This window comes from Protopterus annectens, chromosome 6.part0 (assembly GCF_019279795.1).
Source record: "Protopterus annectens isolate FY-2018-M chromosome 6.part0, PAN1.0, whole genome shotgun sequence".
Taxonomy (NCBI): Eukaryota; Metazoa; Chordata; order Ceratodontiformes; family Protopteridae; genus Protopterus; species Protopterus annectens.
This window is the reverse complement of record NC_056737.1, coordinates 1,407,240,621-1,407,258,145: the sequence shown is the minus strand read 5'-3', so window position 1 is coordinate 1,407,258,145 and position 17,525 is coordinate 1,407,240,621. Positions and strand designations below refer to the sequence as shown.

Here is a 17,525-nt window from a genome sequence, read left to right as displayed (position 1 = left end):
GCCAGGACATGCTTTTAAATCATGTGGCGTTTGCCAGGAGGCAAACAGGTCTATCTCTGGGCTCCCCCATTTATCAACATGTTGAATGTCTTTGGTTCCAGTTTCCACTCATGTGGGTCCATGAGATTTCTGCTTAGTTCGTATGCCATTATATTTAGCTTTCCTGGCAGGAATTGAGCCTGTAGGTGCACTTGGTAGCTCAAGGCTGTGTTCCACAGAGCCATGGCCAGTCTGCAGAGAGGGTATGAGTGGGTTTCCCCCTGCTTGTTTATGTACCACATAACAGTGGTGTTGTCCACCTTTACCATTAATTCTCCTGGAAGAATGTGATCCTTGAAGGCTGTCAGAGCATTCTGTACAGCTAACATTTCTTTTTGATTGATATGCAGGTGCATTTGACTTGGGTTCCATTTGCCCTGAATGCACTTCCCTGCAAAGTGAGCCCCCATGCATAGTCTGATGCATCTGTTGTTAGGGTTTGGGCGGCAGGGGGTAGAGTGAATGGCTGTCCCTTATTTTGGTGACAGGCCTCTGCCCACCAAAGGAACTCTAACTGTAAGCATGGTATGATAGAAATCATTGCTTCTAGATCCAGAGAATGCTGACACCATAGGCTTTTTACATACCATTGTAGCTTCCTCATATGCAATCTTGCATACAGAATTAGGAGAATGCAGGAGGCCATGAACCCCAAGGCTTGCAGTATCTGTCTTGCAGATAGTAGGGTCTTTGTGGCCATTAGTTTGAAGTAAGCTGTCAAATGAACTTGTTTCTCTGGCATGAGGAAAGCCATCTGGGAAGTTGTGTTCAAGCTTGCTCCCAGGAATACAATTTGTTAGCAGGGTACAAGATGTGATTTATTTTCATTTATGGTGTACCCGAGAGAAGTTAGTGCCTTTCGTACAAACGCCACATGATTTAAAAGTATGACCTGGCTTTCTGCTGAATTAGACAATCGTCCAGTTATGGGTATATTTTAATATTTCTTTGCCTGCAAAATGCAACGACTGGAGCTGGGCACTTTGTGAATACCCTGGGTGCAGTAGATAAGCCAAAGGGCAGTGCAGAGAACTGACAGTGCATGAAGCCTACTTTGAAGCATAGGTATCTTCTGCAAGATTCCCTGATTGGGATGTGCAGGTAGGCCCTTCGGTCCGTGTGAAATGGTCTCAGCATCCTTGACTAGCATAGGAAGCAACTGGTGAAGAATTAGCATCTTGAATTTTGGGATCACAAAAAAAGTGTTTAGCTTAGAGAGATCCAGGAAAGGATGCCAGTTGTCGTCTTTTCTGGGCACCAGGAAAAGTCTTGAGTAGAAACCTTGTCCCCTTTCCTCTTCTGGGACAGTATAAATACCCCTTATACTTAACAGAGAGAGAACCTGCTTTTGAGCCTCTGCCCACTGATTTGGGGGTAGATCTGGCCATATGTTTCGGGTTGGTAAAGTGTGGAAGTGGAATCTATCCTTGGGAAACTATATTTAAAACCCATTTGTCCTGGGTAATGAGTTCCCAGTTTTTTGCTTGCAGAACAATTTTTCCCCCTAAAGAAGCAGTCAGTTGAGAAGGGCTTGGAAGTTTTAAAGTTAAGTCATTGAGACAGTTTACCATAGGGGGAGTCTTACTACCCCTTGCTTTGGAAGTGGGAGCCCCCCACTGCATAGTCCTATGCGTAACTTGGGACTGAAGCCTGGGTGTTGTGCTGGTTCTGGGTTTGGACTGAGAAGGCCTGGAAGAGGCAGGAAAGGACCAATTCTTAGAGGGCCAATGCCTACTAAATCTTGGAGGCTGTACTTGCAGGAAATCTTTAACAGTTTGCATAGATTTAGCTTTTTCCTCCATCTTTTTAAGTACTACTACTGCTTTGTTGCCAAACAGGCGGTCCTGGTTTAAGGGAGCATCCAGCAATGTAGCTTTAACATGATCTGGCAAAGATTGCTCCTTAAGCCAAGCATGCCTTCTAAGTACAGATCCAGTGACAGCAGCCCTGCAAGATGCCTCTAGTGAATCAAAACCACATTGCAAAGTATGTTTTCTAACTTGTTCAGCAGAATGCATTAAATCCTGTAAATCCTTACTTTCAGCACAGTCAGGTATCAACGTAATTTTCTGTTTAAGCAATCCAATAATATGCTGCTGATACTTTAACATATGAAACTGGCAGTTTAAGGCCCTAATGGCCAAGGTTGCATTAGTGTATACCTTCTTACCCCATCTATCCAGTGCCCTGGACTCTCTATCAGAGGGGGTAGGATTTTTGGCAGTAGTAGCCTTAATGCCCTTCGGTCCGTGTGAAATGGTCTCAGCATCCGCAGTAGGATTTTTTAAAGAGGAACTTGTGAGAGTCAGGAACCCTGTAATATCTATTTGGTTTTCTGGGAGCAGGAGGTAAGGAGTCAGGGGTCAAGCTAGATTCCGAAAAGCCATCATCAACAATGTCCAGTACAGGTGGGATAGCTAAAGGCCTGTGTTGGGGCAGGAGTAAGAAATCCCTAAGCCTCTTTTTAGAATCAGAGTAATCCTGGCTTTCCCTAGGAGTATGCAAGGTTTCACCAAAAGAGAAATCCTCTGGAGGGGAAGCAGAGGGAATTGAGTCCTCTGCATCAGAATCCTCAAAGGTAGATGAGGGTAATCCTGGTCATCACAGGAAACAGAAATTTCAGAATCCTGATCAGAAGAATCATACGCAAATTCAGACCTAGGTCTCTTAGAGGGGGAAGGGTGGCTTCCCCTGATTAAAGTAATAAGGTCTTCAGCCATTCTTATCATCCGTTGTTTAGGCATGGAGGCCTAACCATGCGGTCTGGGCATCTGTTTTCTAGGCATGGATCAAGTTTTAGGCCTTGAAGAAGAAGATGTCGTCTGTTTAATATGCAAGTTAGTAGGCCTGAATACACCCAGAGAAGCCGGTGCCTGCACAGCGGCTCCGGACCCATCCGAGGTAGAGACAGCCGCAGGTTCCACAGTTGACGCATCTTGTGGCATACCGGACTTCGAATGGGTCTCAGTAGTGGCCTGCGAATCTGATGTAGCGGGTATCAGGGGCTGCGAAAGTGCCTCACTGAGTACCGGCTAACTGGCGAGTAGCTTAGGAGAAGTGTCGTCGACAGCTTCGGACCTAAGTGGCCTGTCTCTGTCTTTATCTTTGCGTTTTTTTGGAATGTCGGTAGTCGGGTGGCTTATCGAAGCCATATCTGGGTAATTGAACATAGTACCAAAATATTTAGAAGCGTAAATATACCAACAACGAATAGTTCTCTGTGTAAATAAGGCACAAATCCGACAGCGAGGTATGTCATGGTCAGGGCCTAGGCAAGGAATACAGTATGAATGAAAATCTTTATGAGGTATTTGCATTCCACAAGAAATACAATTAATGACTTTTAGTGACATCGGTTTAGAGCAAGAAAAAGTTTCCCCAATGAGGTACTTAGCTTTAGTTGAAGACTTCCGTTCTGAAACTCGAAAACGAAAATTTCAGGAGTCGGCCGACCGGCACTTGCGAACTGCTTTGGGTACCGCACGGCAAGAAAGACTGATGTAATGGCGTCAGCTGCATGCTTTATACCCCTGACTACCTGACGTCATAAAAGATGAGACAGCAACCGCCGCAGGACCCAAGACTTTGATAATCAGGCCGAATGAGGGCTACTGCAAGCAGATAACCCAAATGTGATGACTGCAACAGTGAAACACGAAGAACATCATACATTAAACGTCATTATCTTAACTGCTTCTAAATGTAATAAAAATCCTCCAGTTTAACAATTCTTACTTCTCAAATCACCACAAACTATATAAAAACAAACCTCTTGAAAGCATCTTCTTTGGCATTCGGTCCTGCCGGTCTGTACCTTTTTCTTCTTCATCTTTTGTGGGCTTCTCTTCCCTTTCAAATGATTGAGAAAGATGGATTTCATTTATGTCCTGTGGAAATTTAAGAGAATCTGTTATGAAAAAATTTAAGCAGTCATTAAGTGCCTAAAAAGTGTTTTAATAGCATGCAATATAATGTACTAAACAATTCTGTGCTACATCTGTTATGCAGAGCTGTGACATGTTGCTCAGCTCGCTGGCAAATTTCAGTTCATGTCACAAGTTTCATTTCTCTTGCCTGCTGTTTGGATGGTGTTACTGTCCTAACAAGGTCACTTCTCAATGCACAAAAGACAAAATGAGGACATCTTAAATGAAGAGAGAGAAAACAATTGAGTACTCACCACATAAATTGATTTTTAGAAGGCTCTCAATGGATGACAATAGCTCGGATTTCTTGACAAATGGTATATGAACCAAAATCGTTGTCCACTCATTCCAATTTTTCTCCCAAGGAGAATGAGTGAGCTACACTTGGATTAAAATCTAGACATGGATACAAAATCAAAACAGGCAACCACATTTCAAGTAGCAGCTTGAGCACCAAAGAAGGTAAGGAGGAGGAAATGGAGTGACAACCTCAACCAGCTCATCACTCCTTGGGGGAAGATGATGGAAGCACATGCTCAGAGCACTTATCCCTGTGACAGAATCCCCAGTGCATACAGGAGATCACATGAGGGACAAAGCAGACCTGTCCTGACACTGTATGCCAAAGCCTAGGCATGTTGTTGTGTATGCATAGTGGGGACAGGACCAGAAAAAGAATGCACTGGTTGTCTGAATAAGTGCTCCATCAAACAGCTCTCATCCCAGTATATGGGGAAAGAATGAGCCAGCAGACCACAAGATTGCCTAATGGTTAGCAAGCACCAGGAGCAAAAAAGAAAAGAAATGTCTTGAATGCCTTAAGTATTGCAATGAAAAGGATGGATGACAAAAGACGATGAGAGAGTTGCTGGTGCCAAGGACACATACTCAAAGACTATTAAATATGTAAGTGTTCACACATCTGTTACATCTTACTTTCAGAAGCTCATTTTCAGTACGTAATGAATGAGAACAATCTACAACAGTAAGCAACATATCACATAGGCACAACAGCCATACCAAAGAAGTAAAACCAAATTATTTACTGCCAAAATGCTAAAATGAGACTTAACTCTTGGAGGAGAGATCCAGACAATATTTGATAACATGTACCAATGACAAAGTTGCAGTACAAATATGTCCATAGGTCACACACTTCCAAAAGGCACTAGAAGCAGGCAGCATTTAAGTACACTGATCAATGGATGAATGGCTACCAGATGAAAAAAAAAACAATAAGTAAATTATAGCATTTGCTTGGTCAATGTCAGGCATTCATTCATTACACTGAAAGGAGATGAATAACTGGATTATACACAGTTGTCAAGTAAAACTAGGGTTGATGGTTCACATCCAAAGTATGAAGGGCTCCCTCTTCCCTAACTTCAGCTTTAGGAAAAAATCAAATCAGATGAATGAGGCAATTAAGAAATGTTATAACCAATTTAGTTAAGACATGAAGGTTAATTTAGAAGAATATCTAATTCTTATGAAAACCAAGATGGGTTCTGCTATGGCCCCTAATACTTGAAGTGGGTGTACAATTTCAAAAGTATTTTTTCTCTGTAGTCACTGATCTACAATTGCTATTCGTGTTATTTTCTTCTTTGTAGTCTAAACCATTATGCAACCTACTCCCAGAAAGTACAGTTGTGTACACTTACCATAAATGTAGATGTTCGAGTGTATTCACTGTTGCAGTCATCACATTTGGGTTATCTGCCTGGAGGGAGCCCTCAGCCGGCCTGAACACCAGTGTCTTGGGACTTCTGCTTCGGATGCTGTCGGTCATGGGTATAAAACATGCAGCCAACACCATTACATCAGTTTTTCTTGCCCCAGATGTCAGGATCCCCCACAATAGGGAGCAATTACATGGTGTGGAAAGTAAATACCAATGTTGTAAGATATGGCCAAACAAAAAAAAATGTAGAAGTATAGAAAAGTCAGGGGTCTGGAGGGAGGGTAACCAGGACTGCAACAGTGAATACACTCGAACATTTACATTTATGTTAAGTGTACACAACTGTACTATGTTCTTCATGTTTCACTGTTGCAGTCATCCCATTTGGTTTATTTCCCAAAGCTGATGGTGGGTGGAGGCAGTCAAGAAGCATTAGGGCTGGCAAGCAGGTCCTGTAAGACAGCTGTGGCAAATCCAGCTCTAGATTTAAAAAAGATAGGTAAGTGGTAATGCTTGGTGAAGGTGTGTACAGAGCTACAGGTTGGGGCTTCCAGGATGTCCCTGGGTAGGGACTCCCCTGAGAAATAATGTAGAGGCTGATGTAGCCCTAGTGGAATGTGTTCTGATCCCCTGATGGGTAGGTTTCCCATGGTGTTTGTAGCAGAAATGGATCAAGTGTGCTGTCCATTTAGAAATTATTTGCTTTGAAATGGCCTTGCCGTCTGTCCCGGTAGCAAAGCTGACTAGCAGCTGGTCAGATTTTCTGAGAGGTTTAGTCCTGTCCAGGAAGAACTTAAGCTAACTGTGCATGTCCAGGGAGTGCAGGATCCTTTCCCCTTTATTCTGAGGATTAGGGAAAAAGGTTGGCAAATGAATGGATTGGTTTAAAGACACGCTAGATACCACCTTGGAATAAATGAGGGTTAAGCCCTGAGGAAAACCCTGTCTGCATAGAAGATAATGAAGGGTTCCATGGCCATAAGGGCCTACAATTCAGACACTCTTCTTGCTGAAGTGATGGCTAGAATTAAAGCTGTTTTCCAAGAGAGGAATTTTAACTCTGCTGTAGCAGGAGGTTGAAAGGGAGGAAGCGTGAGCTTCTCCAGTACAAAGTTAAGGTCCCAGGCTGGAGTGGGAGCTCTCCTAGGAGGTCTTAAATTTTTGGCTCCCCTCAGGAACTGTTTGACCAGACGATGAGACAAGAGGGGAGGCTCAGTATTGTAATGAGCTGAGATGGCAGAGGCAGGAATCTTAACTGAAGAGAAGGATAGGCCTTTGTGGAGCAGTTCTGTTAGGTAATTTAGGATTTGAGGTAAGATGGGCACGGTTGTGTCCATTCCCTGATACTGGCTCCAAAAACAGTATATTTTCCACTTTTCTGAATAGGATTTCCTAGAACTAGGCCTCCTTGCCTCAAGGATGACATCCAGCACCTGTTTACTGAGGGTTGCTGGTGACGTTTTCAGGGGATAAGCCAGGATGCTAGGTTCACGGTTTGCAGCTGAGGATGCAAAATTTGTCCCTCCTGCAGGGACAGCAGGGAAGGGATTAGGTGTCATAGTGGCACTACTGTCAGACTGTGCAAAAGTGGGTACCAGTGCTGGCATGGTCAGTCTAGTGCAATCAGAATTGGACGGCCAGGGGGGGGGTTGAGTGAAAGGGAGTCCCTTGTTGCGGTTGCAGGCCTCTGCCCACCAAAGGAACTCTGTCCTCAGGCAAGGAATGATAGGAATCATTGTTTCCAGGTCCTGAGAATGTTGACACCAGAGACTTAAGTACTACTGAAGTTTCCTCATATGCAGTCTTGCATATGAAATTAGTAAAATGCAAAAGGCCATGAACCCTAGGGGCTTACAGTATTTTTCTTGCAGAAAGCTGGGTTTGGGTGGCCAGTAGATTGAAGTAGTTTGTTAAATGAATCTATTTTCTGGAGTGAGGACTGCCATCTGGGAAGTTGTCTTCAGCTTGCTCCTAGGAATACAATCTTTTCGCTGGGTACCAGATGTGATTTCTTTTCATTGATGGTATACCCCAGTGAAGTTAGAAGTCTCTTTACAAATGTTAGGTGGTGAAGTAGCAATTCCTGACAGTCAGCCTGTATCAGGCAATTGTCCAAGTATGGGTAAATATGAATTTTTCTCTGCCTGCAATATGCAATGGCTGGAGCTAGACATTTTGTGAATACACTGGGTGAAGTAGATAAGCCAAAGGGAAATGCAGAGAACTGGTAGTGCAGAGAGCTTGCTCTAAAACGTAGATATTTCCTGCAAGATTCCTTTATGGGGATGTCCAGATGAGCTTCTTTTAAGTCTAGGGTGGCTAGCCAGGAGTCCTTGGCTAGCATTGGAAGGAGCTGTGGAAGCATAAGCATTTTGAATCTTGGAACCACCACAAAGGTGTTGAGAACAGACAGAGCCAGGATAGAGTGCCACTAGTTTTCTTTTCTGGGTACCAGAAACAGTCTGGAGTAAAAACCTTGTCCCCTTTGCTCTCCTGGGACAGGTTGAACAGCCTTGAAACTGAGAAGAGAAAGTACTTGCTTTTGGGCCTCTGCCCACTGGTTAGGGGGGAGGGCTCACCATCTGCTTGGGGTTGGCAATGAGTGGAAGTAGAATCTGTATCCCTGGAATACAATGTTCAAGACCCATCTGTCCTGGATAATGTACTCCCAGTTTTTTGCGTGCAGGGCTAGTTTTCCTCCTAAAGGTACAAGTACTTGGGCAAGGCTTAGAAGGGTAAAGGACAAGTCATTGTGAACTTTTTCCATAGGATGGTGGCTTACTACTCCTTGATTTTGAGGTGGGAGCACTCCATTGTTTAGATCTGTGCATACCCTGAGAATGCAGTTTTGGTGGTCTGCTGCCCCTGGGTCTGGAATGAAAGTCTGGGAGGGACTGGGAAAGACCAGTTTTTAGAAGGCCAATGCCAAAGTACAGTTTTGTACCTACCATAAATGTAGATGTTCGAGTGCTAATACAGCTGCAGTCATAACAGATGGGTTATCCTGCTGTCAGGCGGGTCCTCGGTCGGCCGAATTCCAAAGTCTAGGTCCGGCGTCGGTTGTCGTCGCTTCTTCCCTGGCGTCAGTGCGGCAGGGGTATAAAAGAACCAGCCAATGCCATTTTCTTCAGTTTTTCTTGCCCCAGATGTCAGGTGCCCCCAGAAGGAAGGCAAAATATAAACTTATGTAATAATGCAATGTAATATAATCAAAAAACAGTAGTTTGCAAGCAAATACACCATAAAAGAATACCCCAATCAGGTTGTATGAGGAGGTGTTTGTCATAAGGCCTGTCCCAAGAGGGGATGGAGGGAGGGAAACCTGGACTGCAGCTGTATTAGCACTCAAACATCTACATTTATGGTAGGTACAAAACTGCACTATGTTCATCGTGCATACAGCTGCAGTCATAACAGATGCGTAGAATCCCAAAGCTAAAAAGGGGTGGCAGGCACTAAGTGGAACTAGGAGGAGCAAGGATGCCCTGCAAGATTGCTGTGGTAAAGCCCGCTCTAGATTTAGAGTATAGTGGAAGGTGATGGTGCTTGGAGAAAGTGTGCACAGAACTCCAAGTGGCTGCTTCCAAAATATCCTTGGTAGGAACCCCCCTGAGGAAAGCTGCAGAGGTAGCTGTGGCCCTTGTGGAGTGAGATCTGATGCTTGTAGGTACAGTTTTTCCATGAACTGAGTAACAAAAGCGTATGCAGTGGGCTATCCATTTTGAGATTGTCTGTTTGGAAATAGCCTTTCCTTGAGCACCTGTAGCATAGGACAAAAAGAGTTGCTCGGATTTCCTGAATGGCTTTGTCCTGTCCAAATAATAACGAAGTTGTCTGTGAATGTCCAAGGAATGTAGTAGTCTTTACCTACCTTTTATCCTAACCCACAAAACAAAGGGGAAAGTGGATAGTCTGATTCAAGGCTACACTGGATACTACCTTTGGCATAAAGGAAGGGTTGGTTCATAAGGAAACTCTGTCCTGATGGAAAATGATGAAAGGTTGCACAGCCATGAGGGCTTGTAGTTCCGAAACCCTGCGTGCTGAGGTGATAGCCAGAAGTAAGGCTGTTTTCCATGACAAATATTGCAGTTCTGTTGAAGCAGCTGGTTCAAATGGAGGCAGGGTCAGTTTTTCTAAAATGAAGTTGAGGTCCCAAGCAGGTACTGGTGGTTTCCTTGGGGGTTTTATATTCTTAGCCCCTCTGAGAAACTGTCTTAAGAGAGGATGAGAGAATAAAGGAGGGTCAGTGTTGTATTGTGCAGAAATGGCTGAAGCATGGATCTTGATGGAGGAGAAGGAAAGTCCACTGTTTAACATCTCAGCTGGGTACTGTAATATTTGAGGTAAATTTAGTACCCAAGGATTCTGGCCCTTTTTCTGATTCCAGGCACAAAACCGTTTCCATTTGGCAGACTAGGCTTTTCTAGTAGAAGGTCTTCTGGCCTCCAAGATGCCATCCTGCACCTCCTTGGAGAGGAGGGTCTGTTGGGAAATCAAGGAATCCTCCATGCGGCTAGATTGAGGGTTTTCAGCTGACTGTGAAGAGTTTTGAAGTTGTGCTGGGTCAACAGAAGAGGCACTAGAGGCAGGATCCATGGTGGGGAATGTGTCAGGCTCTTCAGGAGTGGATACCAGTGTTGTCTTGGCCAGTCTGGAGCAATGAGAATCATCTTTGGCCTCTCTGCTCTGGCTTTTAATAGAACTTTGGGCAGCAGAGGAAGAGGTGGAAAGGCATAGACTGTCAATGTTGTCCATTTGAAAGAAAGTGCGTCCACTTTCCAGGTCTGTGGATGATAGGTCCTTGAGCAAAATTTTTTCAGTTGGTAATTTCTGTGGGTAGCAGAGAGATCTATGTCTGGCCGTCCCCATGCCTGAATTATCTTTGAGAAAACTTGAGGGTGCAACTTCCATTCGTGTGGATCTGTCATATTTCTGCTTGGGTTATCTGCCTGTGTGTTTTCCTTCCCTGGCAGGAATTGTGCTTGAAGTTGGATTTGCAATTCCAGAGCCGTGTTCCAAAGGGACATGGCTAGTCTGCACAGGGGGTATGAATGAGTTCCTCCCTGTTTGTTTATGTACCACATCACTGTGGTGTTGTCTGTCCTTATCAATAGCTGGCCTGGATGCAGTAGGTCTTTGAAGGCCACAATAGCATTTTGTACTGATAGCATTTCCTTTTGATTGATGTGTAGGTGCTTCTCTTTTTGGGACCATTTGCCCTGAATGCACTGATATGTCATGTGCGCCCCCCAGGCGTAGTCTGAGGCGTCTGTTGTGATGATTTGATTTGCTTGAGGCATGCAGAAGGGGAGACCTATGTTTCTTTGGCATGCTTGAGCCCACCACAGAAATTCCTTTTGAAGACATGGAATGAGTGGTATAATTGTTTCCAAACTGTGGCTGTGTTGAGACCATAAGTTTTTTAGGTACCATTGAAGTTTCCTCATATGCAGCTTTGCACATGGGATCAGCAGGATGCAAGATGCCATGAATCCCGGAGCCTGCAGGACGTTCCTTGCAGTCAGCCTGGTGAAGGTTGCCATTTTTCTGAAATATTGAGACAGTTGCCCTTGCTTCTCTGGCATGAGGTAGGCCATCTGGGTGTTTGTATTCAAGCTGGCACCCAGGAAAATTATTGCTTGAGAGGGTATTAGTTTTGATTTCTTTTTGTTGACTGTGTATCCCAGAAAGTTCAACAATTTTATTACAAACGCCAGGTGTTTCAGAAGTATGTGCTTGCTGTCCACTTGGATCAGGCAGTCGTCCAGATATGGGTATATTTGTATCCCTTGAAGTCTGCAGAAGGCAATTACTGATGCCAGGCATTTCGTAAACACTCTGGGTGCAGTAGATAAGCCAAAGGGCAATGCAGAGAATTGATAATGGGTTGAACCTGCAAGAAATCTGAGGTATCTTCTGCAATCTTGTCTGATAGGGACATGCAGGTATGCCTCCTTGAGGTCCAATGTTACCAGCCAAGACTCCTTGCCCAGCATGGGAAGAAGCTGCTGTAATGTGAGCATCTTGAATTTTGGTACGAGTAAATATGTGTTTAGGATGGATAGGTCCAAAATAGGTCTCCAATCTTTGTCCTTCCTTGGTACCAGGAATAGTCTGGAATAAAAACCTTGGCTATGTTCTTTTGCAGGTACCTCTTGAATAGCTTTCATGTCCATGAGAGCTGAAATTTGTTTTTGTGCCAGGTTTGGCATGCCTCTCATTTTTGGAAGGGTGTGAAAGTGGAATCTGTAGCCTCTGTCTATAATGTCCAGGGATCCATTTGTCTTTTGTGACAATATGCCAATTTTTTGAAAATAATGCCATTTTTCCGCCTAAAGGTGCTGCCATTAAAGCTTTGCTTGGCATGCAAAGGGGAAAGTCATTGTGTCTGCTTTCTGAATTACTGTGATCTATCCTCTTCACCTCTTGGTGCAGGTGCTTGCCATTGTCTGGCTCTAAATGATCCTTGAGATTGCCCTCTAACCCTCGGGCGCCTGTATCTACCTCTTTGAGGTCTGTCCGTGGCTAGAAAGGACCAATTTTTTGAAGGCCAGTTTCTGCTGAAACGTGGAGGTTGTACCTGTAGGAAATCTTTCACTGTTTGCATTGATCTTGCCTTTTCCTCCATTTTGTTTAGTACCTCCTCAGCTTTAACACCAAACAATACATCTTTTTGAAGAGGTGCATCTAGTAATTTAGCTTTGACATGATCTGGTAAGGTTTGCTCTTTGAGCCAAGCATGTCTACACGTATGACAGACCCTGTAACAGCAGCTCTACATGAGGCCTCTAAAGCATCAAAACCACATTGCAAGGTATGTTTACCCACTTCCTCTGCACTATGCAACAAATCCTGCAACTCCTTTAAATCTGGTTGATCAGGTTGTGTCATTTTGCTTTTCAACTGAGATAACAAAAACTGTTGATACTTTAACATATGGAACTGACAGTTTAATGCCCTCATGGTTAAAGTAGCCGAGGTGTATACCTTTTCCCCCCACCTTTCTAAAGCTCTGGAATCTCTCTCTGAAGGTAATGGGTTTTTGGCAGTAAAGGCCTTAATTTCCCTTGGGACCCTGTGAAATAGTTTCTGGGTCAGCAGCATGGCTTTTCTACAGGAATTGGTGTGAATCAGGAACCCGGTAATACCTGTCAGGTTTAACAGGAGCTGGAGGTAAAGAATCTGGGTTGAGGCTGGCTTCTGTGTACACATCATCTAATATATCCAAGACCGGAGGGATAGCCAGAGGCTTGTGCTGTGGAAGCAAGAGAAAATCCCTGAGCCTTTTCTTGGAATCCGAGTAATCTTGGCCTTGCCAGTGAAAGTGTTCCCTCAAGGTATGTAAGGTTTCCCCGAAAGAATAGTCCTCAGGGGGGGGAGACCGAGGGAATGGACTCCTCAGCATCAGAATCTTCAAAAGGGGAATATGAATATTCCTGGTCCTCAATGTTCTGAGGTAACAGAGGCTTGGTCTGAGGAAGGGTAGTCTTCCTCCAATATGGGCCTTTTGTCCAAGGGGGGTTGTGAACCCCTGATAAGAGTAATCAAATCCTCAGCCATTTTGAGCATTAGTTTTTTAGGCATGGCATGGGGCCTTGAGAGCGGCTCTGTGGAGCTTGTCTTTTAGTTTTCATGGCTGCTTTAGATTTTGTGAAAGCCTTAATGGAAAAAGAGGAAGGCCTGAAGACACCTTGAGAGGTAGCAGGCCTGTCTAAACTCTGAGTTTCCCCGCCAAGAGTGGCGTCTGTATCTGTAGTCGGAGTGGGGGCCGAGGAGCCTGCGACCTCGGGCACAGAAGACACCGCTAAAGAAGCGTCATCAGTACTCAGGGGCTGCGTAGGCGTCTCGCTGAGAACCGGAGCACCTGTAGCCGCCTTTAGCATGGTGTCGGTAGAAGTTGCGGACCTCGTATGTCGGTCCTTATCTTTGCGTCTTTTACTCAAAACTGGAGTCGGAGTATCCGATGACATAATGTAATTAAATTTTTTACCAAAATAGTGTTGGGCGAACTCCGCCCGACGCTTAATAGTGCGTTTGTTGAATCTAGCACAAAAACGACAGGCCGAGACGTCGTGGTCTGGGCCTAAGCAAGGAATGCAGAAGGAATGGAAATCCTTATGCGGTATTTGCTTCCCACATGAAATGCAATTATTAACTTTGTCTGACATCGGTCTGAGGCAAGAAAAGTTTCCCCAATGTGGTACTTAGCTTTCAAGAAGACTTCGGCTGAAAAATTTTCGTAAATCTCAGGAGCTGGCCGACCGGCACTTGCGAACTGTTTCTGCTTTGGGCACTGTGCGGCAAGAAAGACAGGAGAAAATGGCGTTGGCTGGATCTTTTATACCCCTGCCGCACTGACGTCAGGGAAGAAGCGATGACAACCGATGCCAGACCTAGACTTTGGAATTCGGCTGACCGAGGACCCGCCTGACGGCAGGATAACCCATCTGTTATGAATGCAGCTGTATGCACGATGAACATCTGAATCTAGTTGGCTATACCTGTAGGAAATATTTAACAGTTTGCATAGATTTAGCTTTTTCCTCCATCTTTTTGAGGATGGCTTCTGCTTTGGTACCAAACAGATGTTCTTGGTTTAATGGAGCATCTAGTAATTTTGCTTTGAGATGGTCTGGCAAGATTTGTTCCTTAAGCCAAGCATGCCTTCTAAGAACAGACCCAGTGACAGCAGTCCTGCAAGATGCTTCTAAGGCATCAAAACCACATTGCAAAGTATGTTTTCCAACTTGGTTAGCAAAATGCATTAACTCTTGTAAATCTTTATGTTCTGCACAACCAGGAATCAACATCATTTTTTGTTTAATTAGTTCCATGATATACTGCTGATACTTTAACATGTGAAACTGACAATTTAAAGCCCTGATGGCAAGAGTAGCAGAGGTGTATACCTTCTTACCCCATCTGTCCAAAGCCCTAGAATCCCTGACCGAAGGGGTAGGGTTTTTGGCTGTAGTAGCCTTAATGCCTTTAGGTTCCTGGGAAATGGTCTCTGGATCCGCAGTAGGATTTTTAAATAGGAATTTGTGAGAGTCAGGTACTCTGTAGTATGTCAGGTTTTCTGGGAGCATGAGGCAAAATATAAAGGGTAAGACTGGATTCCATGAAGACATCATCTACAATATCCAGAACAGGAGGGATAGCTATAGGGCTGTGCTGAGGCAAGTTTAAAAATTCCATGAGCCTCTTTTTGGACTGTGGGTAGTCCTGGCATTCCCATCGGAAATGCTCTCTGAGGGTATGCAGGGTTTCACCGAATGAAAAATCCTCTTGTGGGGAAGCAGAGGGAATGGAATTCTCTGCATCAGAATCCTCATAAGTAGATAAGGGTATGTCCTGGTAATCAGAAGGGTCAGTCATCGGACTCATGATCTGAAGAATCAGAAGGAAAATCAGTTCTTGGTCTTTTAGAGGGGGAAGGCTGGCTTCCCCTAATTAAAGTAATAAGGTCTTAAGCCATTCTACGCATTTGTTTCTGTGGCATGGGACCCCGAGAATGTGCTTTGGTTGTCTGTTTCCTAGGCGTAGTGCAAACTCTGGGCCTGAGAAATTCAGTATTTTTGGTGTGAAACAAAGTGGTCGGTTTAGTATGAACATCGGAGGGCCTGAATACAACCTCAGCAGCCGGTGCCTGCACAACGACTCCGGACCCATCCAAAGTCGAGAGATCTGCACATTCGAAGAAGCATCTCGTGGCATACACGACTCCCAATGGGTCTCACTAGAGGCCTGCAAATCTGTAGAAGCGGGTATCAGGGGCTGCGAAAGCGGCTCACTGATTACCAGCGGACTGACGACCAGCTTAACAGAAGCGTCGTCGGCAGTTTTTGACATATGTTATCTGTCTCTGTCTTTATCCTTACGTTTTTTTGGAAGATCGGTAGTTGGATGACTTATTGAAGCCATTTCAGAATGCAGAGAACGAGAGGGAAAGAATTTAGCGACAAAAATAGCCTGACGACGAACAGTTCACGCGTTGAACAGGGCACAAAACCTACAGTGAGGAACGTCATGGTCTGGGCCTAAACAGATGACACAGTAAGAATGAAAATCTCTGTGAGGTATTTGTTTTCCACAGGCAAGACAATTACTAATTTTTTCTGACATCGGTTAGAGCAAGAAAAAAGGATCCCACCGGGGTATTTATCTTTTAGAAGACTTCAGGTATGAAACTCAAAAAATGAAAACTTCAGGAGGCGGCTGATCAGCACTTGCGAAGTGCTTCTGCTTCGGTCTCCGCTCGGCAAGAAAAGCTGATGTAATGGTGTCAGCTGAATGTTTTTTTTTACCTATGATGACCTGCTGTCATGGAAGAAGCAAAAGCATCCGACGCAGAAATCCCAAGACTCTGGTATTCAGACTAACTGAGGGCTACCTGCAGGCAGAAAAGTCAAATGTGATGAATGCAAAGTACAGTTTTGTACCTACCATAAATGTATATGTTTGACTGTATACACTGCTGCAGTCATTACACTTGGTTATCCTGCCGTCCGAAGGTTCCCAGTCAGCCTGAGTTCCAAAGTCTTGGTCTGGCGCCGGTTGCTGTCGCCTCCTCACTGACGTCAGTGCGACAGAGGTGTATAAGATGCAGACTACGCCATTTTCTCCAGTTTTTCTTGCCCCAGATGTCAGGTGCCTCTATATAGGTAGGCAATTACAATTGCTAATAAAATATACATAAGAAAGGCAAAAAACAACTTACAGCTACCAGCAAATACTCCCCATAGGTAGTAAGGGTAGAAGACTTAGGTACGTACCTGCCAATAAGAGAGGAAGGAGGGAGGGTAACATGGACTGCAGAAGTGTATACACTCGAACATCTACATTTATGGTAGGTACAAAACTGTACTATGTTCATCGTGTTACACTGCTGCAGTCATTACACTTGGGTAGAATCCCAAAGCTGAGGGAGGGTGGCTGGTTCTATAAGGCATTGGTGATGGCTATATGGCCCTGCAGCACTGCAGTGGCGAAGCCAGCTCTGGATTTAGAGTACAGAGGCAGATGGTAATGCTTGGTAAAGGTATGTACAGAACTCCAAGTAGCTGCTTCCAAAATATCCTTGGTAGGTACTCCCCTGAGGTAGGCAGTTGAAGTGGCTGCTGCCCTGCTGGAGTGAGATCTAATGCTGCTAGGTACAGGTTTTCCATGGTATTTGTAGCAGAAACAAATACAAAGTCCTATACATTTTGAAATAGTCTGTTTTGAAATGGCTTTTCCCTGTGCTCCTGCAGCATATGCTACCAATAATTTCTCAGATTTCCTGAAAGCTTTGGTTTTATCCAAGTAGAAGCGTAACTGCCTGTGAATGTCCTCTCCTTTATTCTGTGGTTTAGGATAAAAAGTTGGCAGGTGAATAGTTTGGTTTAGAGACACACTGGATACCACCTTTGGCATAAATGTAGGGTTAGTTCTTAAAGACACCCTGTCCTGGTGGAAAATGAGGGAAGGTTCCACTGCCATTAGTGTCTGTAATTCTGAAACTCTTCGTGCTGATGTTATTGTCAGGAGCAGAGCAGTTTTCCAAGAGATATATTTTAATTCTGCTGTGTTAGCTGGCTCAAAAGGAGGGAAAGTTAGGTTTTCCAAAACAAAGTTGAGGTCCCAAGTTGGAGTAGGTGCTCTACGGGGCGGTCTTATGTTTTTAGCCCCTCTGAGGTACTGTTTAAACAGAGGATTAGAGAAAATTGGTGGATCCGTGTTGTAATGAGCAGAGATGGCAGAGGCGTGGATCTTGACAGATGAGGAGAGGCCTTTGTCCAGCATCTCAGTTAAGTATTATAGAATCTGAGGAATGTTTGGGACAAGAGGGTCAAGGCTGTGAGCTTGGTTCCAGGCCCAACAGGGGAATTTTC

General features: G+C 44.5%; 1 protein-coding gene across 11 annotated transcripts in view; it reads right to left on the bottom strand.

Annotated features, from left to right (window-relative positions):
• Positions 1-17,525, bottom strand: part of R3HDM1 (R3H domain containing 1) — a 2,579,330-nt gene that overhangs the window by 1,969,268 nt on the left and 592,537 nt on the right. For all 11 annotated transcript variants that reach the window (XM_044074947.1, XM_044074954.1, XM_044074957.1 and 8 more), the window contains one exon: positions 3,809-3,926. In XM_044074947.1, the coding sequence (XP_043930882.1) occupies positions 3,809-3,926 (118 nt within the window). The remainder of the gene's footprint in view (positions 1-3,808; positions 3,927-17,525) is intronic.